An 11,436-nucleotide genomic window follows, 5' to 3' on the forward strand; every position below is an offset into this window, starting at 1 on the left:
CAAAGAGTTGGAAAAACTTTTCCGTCTTTTTTAAATAAATCCCCCCCCCCCCCCCCAGAGAAAAAGTCCATCAGCATTAATTTAAGAGCAAGTTTTATCTTCAGGATGTGGAGAACATTGTGCTAATTACTCAGGAGGTGGGGGGAGATGCATTAGCAGTTCTTGGAATCCATTTTTGATGTGGAACAAACAAGCCTTCTATTTAAATCTTTTTTTATCCTTTTGTCTCACCCTAAAGTGGAAAAGACGGTGACTAGTCATAATCAGGAGCTAATGCATCGAAGGCCTTCCTGTAAACTGGGACTTAAAAAGTGAGCCGAGTTTTAATCTGGCGCTCTTTTTTTAAATGTTTTTGACACCCACTGAAAATCTTAAAACTATTTTATTGAGTGACATCTTTAATAGCTTTTTGGTTTTCATATAAATACAGCAGCACTGTTTAATTTACTTTTTTGCAAAAGAAGAAAAACTGCAATACAACAAACTCTTTAAATGAAGAAAAAAAAAAGAAAATTCACACTGCTCAAGTTAAGCCTCGTGTTGCTCTGCAGCTTAATTTCTTAATATATAACTAAAGAGAACGCAGCCCAGTTGTTTTGGGGTGGCAAATTAGGAAACCAGCGGGATTTTCTCAACTTCACAAGTGCAAATAAGTTGTTAATTACTGCAGCTGTCACTGCTTTTTGTTATATGTGGTAGTCATATTGGATTTATGAGGTTGGAGTTGGCAAGGAAGCTCCGACTTGAACGATGCCATCATCCGCTGTGGGCATAAGTGGATGGAAGTGGTCAGCAAGAAAACTCCAGATGGCTGCGGTGTTTAAAGAACACAGAGCAGCCTGACGTTAGCTTGGAGTCATTCTTGTTTACATCAAATTCTGACGCTACCATCTGAATCTGAGTCTCGTCACGTCAGGCAACGTTTTTCCAACCTGTACATTTAGTTTGACTGTGTTTTCTATTTTCCTCTGATACTGAGAACGCTTTCTCCGCTCACCTGCCACTCAGCAGATATTTCTCTTTTTCATACCACTCTCTAAAGTCAAGCAATGGTTATTAATTAAAATCCCAGATCAACAGTTTGTGAAATACCCAGACTAGTTCTGGGTATTGTAAAAATCCCTAGATTCCCTTTTCTTGCTGATTAATACTTGGTTTGATAACCCATATGATTGGCTGATTCACTGTTTTGCTTTCTTAAATGCAATTGACCAGGTTTTTCTGGTGAAGTGACGCGTCTCATTTCCCTAAAATGAGCAGCAGATCAACTTCTGGTGTCGTCTTGCACGTTATGCCTTGTCTGACTTGATTTTGCGCAGCTCACAGATATTACAGATGGCTAACTTGCTATTGGTAAAAACGTAATTCATGTTTTTACAATCGCTACTTTCCTCTGGCGTGCTAAAGTTGAAACAAATGTTGGATTTTTGAATGATTATATTATAGAGTTTAATAGATTTGATTCCTCTACCTAAGTTAAAGCCCCGTGATCATAAAAAACTATTATGTCTTCCTTTTTTGTTTTTATTGGACTGTTCACCCACCCATCCATCATTTGAAGTGGAGTTAAACACAGAAAGCTTCACTTCAGTGTGTTTTCCTTTCGGTCTCTCTCCTCACAGCTTCTCATCAGTCAGCCTCACTGGAAAACTCGCTGGAATTATGTCAGCTGCAGACATTTTTCTGAAGGATGGGAGGGGTGCGCTTCACGAATTTGCAAAGGAACATAATACCATTGGCAAGTGCACTTCCTAAGTTTAGCCAGTGCTGCTTCGTTGCCATTTTTCTTTCATTTAATACGCAGCTGCCTGGTATTTCCACAGTGGCCCCGAGACTACCTCGGCGGTAGACATTGGAGTGGAGGATTGCATTCCTACAAAGGGCTAAGACCTTCTTGCTCTGGCTAATGTAACGAACATCGAAAATGTGAGCAAGTAACTTCCACAGAATGAAACGTGTCACTTCACAAAACCGGGAATTTCTAAAGAGACGCAGTTGAGATAAAGTACAGAAAACAAAACTGCTTCCTTAAAGCCCAAGGTTGGATAAATGATTTCTGTATGTGGAGTTGTTGAGGTTGAGACCTTTCACCCACATAGCTTTGGGATCCTCCTCCAGTCATACAACGCCACAACTCCGTTTTGTAACCTTGAGGAAGGGTACAGCATTAGACAAGCAGCAGTTATAATTCCCGGCAGCTGTAATAGATTGCGGTGGTGAAAAGCACAAAACGGATAAGGATGTACATTAGAGTTGGGAAAGGCTGATGTGTTTTCTTTTAGGGGAGCGGGGGGGGGTGGATGTTTCCGAACGACTCAAGGACGTCATGCTCTCTCTGGGCTTCTGCTTGTTACTTTGTGTTATTATTAGACACGGCTAAAGCATTTGGAAATGGTGGGAGTTTTTGGACTTTTCAGAACCGTCTTTTGTATGATTTATTTCCTTCACTATAGACACACCCAACTGATGGCAGGAATGCTTTTCCTCAATTTTCAACATTTCTTTTTATGGAATTTCAACCCGACATTTACCGGAATTGTGACTTTTTTTTTTTTTTTACCCTCGTCTCTTTTTTTTATTGATTCATTTCAAAAGCTAAAGCCTTGCAAGAAGGAATACAAGTAAACAGTCAGAGACTAAACTAAATATTTCTTGTTCCTCCAGCTTAGTAAGGGGTGTTATGTCTGAAAGCTTGTAGAAATTAGAATAAAAAAAATACTTCATTCTTGAAATTTTCCTCTTAAAAAAATGGATAAAATCTGCTTTGATTTTCATGCCCAATCCGTCTCTAATATAATTTTTAATCGGTAGGTTTCCTGGTATTGAGGGCAGCCCATAAACTCTCAGTAGGGATTAGGCCTGTGTTAATCCAGAGCCCTAATTTGGGATTGTCAATTTTTGGAACACCAAGTTGTTTGACGATCGTTAATTGTTTAAGTGACATTCAAGTATTTGGAAGAATGTATCCGCTTTCATCATTCTATCCACTTCGTTTAATGCAGCAAAACGGAGCTGTGCCTTATTTCAGAAGCGACCATTGCCCTAAATATGTCGCCTAATCCACTGTTCTGTTGCTCTGATTATATTCCAGCGTCCCTGCCCTCCATCATTTTGACGGTTAGGTTCAAGCCTTATCAACGGGGGATTCATTGTGACGACGAGAGCATCAAGTACCCGCTCAAACCAGACACCATCTCCCACAGCATGATGGGAGTCATGACCATCACCTGCACTGTCATTATTGTAAGCTTTTCCTCAGAATTATACAAAATAAACAGCCATTTAAAAACAAAAAAACATCTGGTGTGACGCTTATGGTGCGCTAAGGAAATGATGTGAATATAAAAAAGATTTAAAAAAAAACTGTTCTAATTGAACGACAAATGTGTTTTTATTTATTTATTTTTTTTACTTTTCCCACAGATCTCCTCTGGAGAAGCTTATCTAGTCCACAAAAAGATAGTTTACTCAAATTCAAAGTTTAATCAGTATGTAGCAGCACTCTACAAGGTGGTGGGAACCTTTGTGTTTGGAGCAACTGTCAGCCAGTCGCTCACGGACATCGCCAAGTTCACAATCGGCCGTCCGAGGCCTAACTTTATGGCCGTGTGCGCGCCGAAGAACTGCACGGGATACGTGCTGGAAATCAACTGCACAGGCCAGTTGCACGAAGTCACAGAGTCGAGGTAGGACAACAACTATGACTGTAATTTTTATTATAACTTGGAGGAGGCAATGGACAATAAAGATCAAACATGGGACTGTATAAATGGCTGATTGAGCGGGTTTTAGAAGAGCTTTAAACACTAAAGCTCTTCACTTCCCAATTCCCGTCTCATCTTCCAGATATGACGGGCATATTTACCTCATGCATTTGTAGAGTTATTCAGGTTTCAATATCACCCCAATTTTTTAAAGCCTAATAACATATTGAGGTTCTGCCTGTTTGTAACTGAATTCACAGTGCCTATGTATGGTAATAAATGTGCAGGAAAATGGAAGAACAATCCGAAAGATATTAACAATAAACTCTCTAGAGGATTAATTACATTTTTTTCTTTTTTTCCTAGATTATCTTTTTATTCTGGACACTCCTCCTTTGGAATGTACTGCATGCTCTTCCTGGCGGTAAGTGGAACCTTGAGTTTTTTTTGTTTTTTTTTTTAAACAGTGCAGACATATCTCTGTTTTCAGCGCCGGACTGCAAACACCTGCTTTTGGATCCGGCATTCCAGTCCCCAGATGCTTGTGTTTGCAGATGTGTTATCAATGGGCAATTGTTGAACAGTAGAAAAGTCCCATGGAGCCAGATTAAACCAGTATAGACGTAAAAAAAAAAAAAAAAAGGAAGGGGTTCATGAGGAGAAATGAGCAGAGTGGAACTGATCATACGTCTGCAGAATTTTATTTCATAAGAAGTTTGTGTTCCATTTTGTGACCTTTCCAGTTCTTTAGTTTGTATTGCAGTCTCTTACCTCTGTGGGAGAACATGTTGCCCGTTTACTTGCAGCTGTGAATAATCCACCCTGTTATCCAGTGGACAAACCAAAGCAAGATAACTGGTGTGGTTATTTCCTGAAGGTCAGCTCTAAGCTCGGCTAATGGCGCTGCCGCTCAGCCTCCACGTCCAACCGCATCGCGTTCTGTGCGTTCTCACTCACTCCACCTCAAAAGCAAGCTGTCCACCATTTTCCGTATTTCATTGCCTTAATATTCCCCATCCCTGGCATCCTTCATCTTAGCATTAGAAACTGTTTTGTTTTTTGTTTTTTTTTTAGAAAGTGAGGCTGCTGCAAACAGGTGTGCAGCCATTTTCTTTTTAAACAATATTTTATTTTATGCCGTACGCCTTTTAAATCCATCAAAATCTACGATGGGACAGAAGGTCTCAAGCCGGATGTTTGCCAAAGGACAAAGTGATTGGGGTTGTGCTGTTTGCAACCGAGCGAAACCTGACGAACTTCCAGACAGAAAGAACAGATCTGAGCAAGTCACTTCATATGTGTCTCCTGTGGGCTGTGCTTTAAAAAGTGTCCTACAGTGTAAAGTATGGCCTTGTGGCAGGAGGACGCGAATGTGATGCCAGTTATTACACCTTCAACAGCAGCTGAGAAGAAACTTTATGCAGCTGCCAGATTTGTATATTTGTTGGCTTCCACCGTTTCCTTCAGAAAGGCTGCGGCACTTACTGGTTTATTCATCCACATTGGATATAAATTATATTTGTGTTCGACACGTGTTCTCGTGTTAGTCTGTTTTACTTTTGAAGTAGGCACACAGACATTTTTCACATAATTGACTTTTTTGTGCCCACGTGACATCCACTTAAAAACTACGGTAGGTGATTTATTGACGGGTGGCTAATTTCAATCTCCAGTTCCATTGGCAGACCGGTGTCAAAATGCATAAAAAATGAAGACGAGAAACAAAAACAACTCACAAAGAAATGTTATACATTTTTATGAGATGGCATTGAGGTGCATCAATGCTCTGCAGACCTTGATGACATCCTGTCAAATTTGAACCATTTGTTCAGCTGTGCTGAAGCAGGATCCGATCTAAGGCCTGCATGATGTCGGGAGCTGGCCACTCTCTCTGGTCAGAGAGTAAATTGGTGAAATCTGAGCAAATCAAAATAAATATGAGAGCTTTTTTTTTTTTTTTTTTTTTTTTATAATAATGTCTTTCTTGTTGTCTGGATTTGCTAACTGGTCTTTCTCTCCGTTTATTCTTCCATCACAGCTTTACGTGCAGGCCAGACTTGCAGCGAAGTGGGCCAGACTTCTGCGGCCCACCATCCAGTTCTTCCTGGTGGCCTTCGCGGTGTACGTGGGTTACACCCGAGTCTCTGATTACAAGCACCACTGGAGCGACGTGGTGGTGGGGCTGCTGCAGGGAGCTCTCGTTGCCGTGCTCAACGTGAGTCTCCAAGACGACGACGTCTTGTTAAGGCAAACACAAGTAACACGCCAGACTTCCCAAAATGGCAGCTAATAACTCAGCTGCACCCGGCTCGGGGGCGTCTTTGATCTTGTCTGGGTTGCTTGAAACGTGCTCGCGTTTTGACATTTTGTCCCGTTTGATGTAACTTCAACATCACCTAATGACATCCTAACGTTAAATCTCACCACAGCGGGGAATATATGATTGGAAAACCAAACAGGGTGATACGTTTAATATGGAACTCTTACTGTTAATAATACCCATTCCAGTGCTGAAAATCACAGATGAAGCGTTTTTTTTTTTTTTTTAGCTTCATTAAATGTCGACAGTAACTTGGAAGTTGAAGGAGTGTAAAACATCAATGGCGTGTCACGATTCCCTGCCAGTATGTTCATTGTGTTCGCTTCAACCAGCCAGGCTGGTTAAAGTTGTGCAGAGGCACAGTTAATGCACGTTTGATTAATTGTAGCCTTAATGCATGTCTCTGGCCTCCACTTCCCTGCTTGCAAAAAGAAACCCTGTGAGGCAATATTTTATACCTTCAGAAGTTGGCCGTGCGCTCTGCGAGTTCCTCTCATACACGAGTCCATAGAAGTGTTGGCGTGTCACTTAGCGGCGCTGCACAGACCCTTCCAAACAGATGTAATCACAATTTCCAGCCTTGCCTTTTTTTTTATTTTTTATTTTTTCATCCTCTCTGAGAAAAATGCCTCCTAAGTGATCTCCTTCCTCTCGCCTCACGCTGCAGGTTTGCTTTGTGTCCGACTTCTTCAAGAAGCGCCATGCGCATGGCTCGAGCCCAGACGCGGGGAGCTGCGAGGAGCCGGAGAGGAAACCGAGCCTGCAGATTGCAGACGCTGAGCACGGCAACCACTGCGGCTACCGCAACGATCCCGGCCCCTTGTGATGAGAGGCGTCGGCTCCCTTGGCTTGCAGCCTGCAGACACCCAAACCTGTGCAATAGGTTCCCGACGCAGGAGCCGCAGCTCCGTTTGTGCGGTCTGCTGCTTTTAGTTCAAGTCTCGATTCCAATTCTGGAAATGTTACAATTTCTTTGTTTTGTTTTTGTTTTTTTTGACTTCATGAGCTCATCAGCTCTTCTTCTCCTTTTTTCAACCACTCATTCTGCATCTGCTCCACTGGAATGATTAAGAGGGGACGCCGCCCCTGTCAAGGAAAACACAATAACCTCTGCTTCCCTTGTAAAGGAGAAGAGAGCACATTGCCTTCCAAGCATCTTTCTTGAAGTTGCATTTAGAGGACTCTAAACTCACTGTAGCAAAGCTGTAGTTCAGTGTAACCACGTAGAATAATTGTTGCTCATATTGTCGCAAACAAATTACACCCGGGAGGTACAGTGTGTGCCTTCTTGCAACCTTGTGAAAGAAAAAAAAAAAACTGATGTCCTCCTCCTTATCGCCTGCTTCTGAGAAAGCTGCATTTGTTAATTCATATCCAGTAAGCTAACTATTCTGTAAGACGAGCTTTATTTCACAGGTCGGTATTGGAATATGTGGCTGAAATTCAGTTTTAACAACCTGAAAGAAACAGATATCTCTGCAAGTAGTTTTTCAAAGTGATTTAAAAAAAAACAGTAAAATAGTGTTAGAAAATTTAGCTTGCTGAAGCTTGCATTTGTTCCGGTGTTTTTCAGTTTTGTGTGTGAAAATTTGACCGGTTCGCAGTGAGGGAGAATTACAACTCAACTATGAATGTCTGTAAAAAAATATATATGGTTTGGTTTACGTATTAGCAAACATTTTTAGTGCACCTTAAATGTTCACGAGATGAGACAATGTAGCACAAGTTAATGCAGATGGAACTGTGTATCTGCACACCGCTGTGCCCTCAGATTGCTATTCATCTGTCTTAACTTTCACTAAACAATATGAGCAACAACTCGATACTATCCAGGACTAGACTTTACTAAGAATAAAGGATTACCTTCAGTGACGCGAAACTGAACCTTTAAGAACGGATGATGCTTTAAAGCACACGGGTGCATCTCAATGACTTTGAAATTCTTAGATCAGGTAATTTAATAAAGTAATTCAGATCATAGAGCTAAACTCGTATGGATTCATCACATACAGTGATGCGTTTCAAACTTTTTATTTTTTATTTTTTTTCAACCGATTTTTATGATTACGGCTAACAGACGTCGGTCCATGTGTTCCCACATTCTACAGTATATGCATAATTTGGTCGTTGTTCATTTTAAAGAAATAGCTGCATCATTGAAATGTGGCATGGGGCTTCTAGGGTGTCAGGAAACCCAGGCTGCTTTAATGGCTTTCAGCCCGTTTGCATTGTTGAGCCATGTGTCTCGGTCATCCGCCCGAAAATCCTTCATATATTCTCTATAGGATTTTGATCAGGCAAGAACTTGCAGGCCAATCCAGCTCAGTAATACCACAGTAATTAAAGAAGCCATCAGTACTTCGGACAGTGTGAGTAGGTGCCAGGTCCTGCAGGAGGTTCAAATCTGCATCTGCATAGCTCAGACAAAAGCATGAAATGCTCTAAAATGTTATGTTGGGATGGATTTTAGACCACTTGGCAATAGTCTCAATATTTTTTTCTCTTTATCCTGGCTGAGATCATTCTGATATCTGGTTCAAGAGCATTTTAGCACTAGGAATGTAACATCGTAGTCCATCTATCTGTGGTGGCTCTTGAAACACTGACTCCAACCACAGTCAGCCCATGCCTTGTGACTCCCCCCCTCCCCACCCCCCCACAAGGGTCTCGCAAAACCTTTTCTTCCTCTACAAGTTGCAGTCATGTTGCTTATGCACCCATTTTTTTTTAAACTGCACTTTTTCCTTCCTCTCAGCCTTGTATACTGCAGTTTGAACGGCCAGCATCTTCAGCGATCACGCTTTGTGATTCACCCTGGTCTGCTTGACAATTCACAGGATTGTCCTGGTCACAACATGACTAGAAAATAACCATCTCACATTTAAGATTTTCTTAATGGCCTCAAGTAATGTTAATATTTTCTAAGACTGACTTTTTTTTTTTTTAAGCTAAAAGCCGTAATCATCAAAACTAAGAAAAACGCAGGTTTTAAATGTAGCATTTTTGTGTCGCATATCTAAAACAAGGTTTACTTTTTCATGTAAATGTTGAGCTAAATTGCCATTTAATAAAATTATAAATCATTGAGATGCATCTATGGACGTGCTTTATGCTCTTTAAAATAGATATGCTGTATTAAAACTGATTCTTTTAATTTGTAAAGCTTGGGAGTCATTTCTCCTCGTGTTATATTTCCCCATGTGGGACAAATTGGACTGCAGCAGTAAAGTTATTGTTGCTGACAGCTTCCAGTTCAGTGCGACTTGATGCACCACACTGCTACCACTATATTGCTAAAGACATTGGTTGAAAATTTGACCACCAACTTTTCTTTACTTGTTTAATTTTATTGTTTGATTTTACAAATAGTCAAAGAAGGACAAGACGGCCGTTTGAAAAAGCCGTTTTATTTATGCGTAAAATAAACTTTCTATACACTTTGTACAAGGCTGGAAATGCCAGCTTTATTGAAGTTTTTCTGTGCAATCACATCTGCTTGCCACTATGAGCCACAAATACTGTATCTACTAATGCTATGAGACCTTATAAAGGATGATTGTGAGTATATATATATATATATATATATATATATATATATGTTTTTGCTTGTGTACTTTTATGTCTGTATAATTCTCATTCCATAGTTGTGTTTCAGCCACTCAGGCTTGTCCATTTGGTTCAGTACCGGGTCTAGGACAGTTGCCATGGTTGGTCTTCAGAGCGATTGTTGTTGCCGTGATAATGAGTGACAAGCATCACAGATATAAACAATATTTAAACAAACTAAGAGTTTTAACTGATTAAAGTGTCCTGTTTTATCTTTAAGCTTTTCATACATTTTAATGTGTGTGAACTTGTTTGTATTTTTGCTTAGGTGTAGCCTGTAGATTATGTCTGCGGTCTTCAACCTGGAGAGTTTTCAATAAAGCTATACTCCACCCTAAAATGTGTGCTTCACTCATTTGTATCACTAACTTATCCTTTGCATGGAATTTCACAAGTAGGAGTTTGGATAAATAGTTTTTGCTCCATCAGGAGATAAACGTCTTTTGGGATGCATGCTGTGTCCCAGAATGCAGTTGTGCAACTCAAGAGATCGGTTTTGTGCAAGGCACTGAGTCAACTTACTTCAGTTTTAGTTTTGCAACAATCCATTACTGGTTTCACTCATTTATCTAAATTTAACGAATCCCACAGGATGGTGTTTGCAAAACAGATTTTTCTTTTCTCCAAAATGTATCATTCTGAGGAAGGAGAAGAGCAGAAAAAATGCAGTCTTTTTTGTTTATCCACCAAGTACTAAATAGTTGTTTAGACTTCAACAAATGAAAATAAGAAATATTTTCAGTTTTTTTTTGTATTTAAAGCTTTAATTCAATTCAGTTTATTAATGTAGCACCAATTCCTATAAAATGTTGTCTCGAGGCACTTTACAATCAAGTCATTTCCACCAGTTTGAATATCAATTCAAACTGGTTCTAGCTGTCAAACACTTCGCCAATCTCTGTTCATTTGTTCAAATGAGCTTAAAGTTCATCTGTCGAAGAAAACCCAGCAGATTGCACCCAGCCATTGTCTTGCAGCATTCACTCCTCCTGGATAAGGAGCAATAATCACTTGGGTTGTGTTGTTAACTTTACAGCAACTCCTCAAACCGAGCTTGCATGTAGCAACAGCGGAAAGGAAAAAAATTCCCCTTTAACAGGAAGAAACCTCCAGCCAAACCGGAGACTCGGTACGAGTGGCCATCCGTCACGACTGACTCGGGGTTTGAGAAAGGAAACAGAAGAGCTGATGTAGGAGTAGACTGCGTGACAGATTTGTCTTTGGAAGTGGAATCTCACACAGATTTAAACCAGCCTAGTTCCTTTATATCTACATGTTCAAGCCTTCCGAAGAAAATATGCTCACACACTTGATTAATAACTATTTTCTCAAGTATCTTAGATAAGAAAGGAAGGCAATAAAAAGATAAATGTTTAAAGATTATCTACAGTAAAATAGTATTCCTGAATTGTTTTTGGTAATCCTCAGAAAACATTTTTTGAAGACAGATGACAAAAAAAAAAAAAAGATACACAATTTTTATATATTCTTACATGTAGAAACACGAAAAATATTTTAAAAAGTGGATTTTTATCTGGCTTTCTTTAGATACCTTGTAATACAATCCAGGGCAACAACTCGCTTTTTGAAGTACTTTATTAATTGGAATTCACCTCTGTAGATTTTCTGAGTATAAATTCAGCTGTCCTATAAGTAATCTATAAAGAGCTATTATAGAACACCGGGGATTAAACAGAAATTGAAAGAACATTGCGGACAGGTTTTAATTATAAAACAATATTCCAAGCTTTGAAAATGTCCATGGAGTAATGTTTACTGTATTATCTGGAGTTAGAAAGTACAGAA

The 11,436-nt window shown here is 39.9% G+C and overlaps 1 protein-coding gene across 2 annotated transcripts in view; it reads left to right on the forward strand.

The window, feature by feature from the left end:
• plpp2b (phospholipid phosphatase 2b) overlaps positions 1 to 8,163 on the forward strand; it is a 26,435-nt gene extending 18,272 nt beyond the window's left edge. For both annotated transcript variants that reach the window (XM_015033164.1, XM_015033163.1), the window contains 5 exons: positions 3,092 to 3,243; positions 3,424 to 3,686; positions 4,071 to 4,128; positions 5,743 to 5,919; positions 6,692 to 8,163. In XM_015033164.1, the coding sequence (XP_014888650.1) occupies positions 3,092 to 3,243; positions 3,424 to 3,686; positions 4,071 to 4,128; positions 5,743 to 5,919; positions 6,692 to 6,850 (809 nt within the window). In that variant the 3' untranslated portion in view covers positions 6,851 to 8,163. The remainder of the gene's footprint in view (positions 1 to 3,091; positions 3,244 to 3,423; positions 3,687 to 4,070; positions 4,129 to 5,742; positions 5,920 to 6,691) is intronic.
• The last annotated feature ends 3,273 nt before the right edge of the window (positions 8,164 to 11,436 follow it).

The sequence above is a fragment of the Poecilia latipinna genome, unplaced genomic scaffold, assembly GCF_001443285.1.
Source record: "Poecilia latipinna isolate Pla-1442-1.1 unplaced genomic scaffold, P_latipinna-1.0 Scaffold258, whole genome shotgun sequence".
NCBI classification, from domain to species: domain Eukaryota; kingdom Metazoa; phylum Chordata; class Actinopteri; order Cyprinodontiformes; family Poeciliidae; genus Poecilia; species Poecilia latipinna.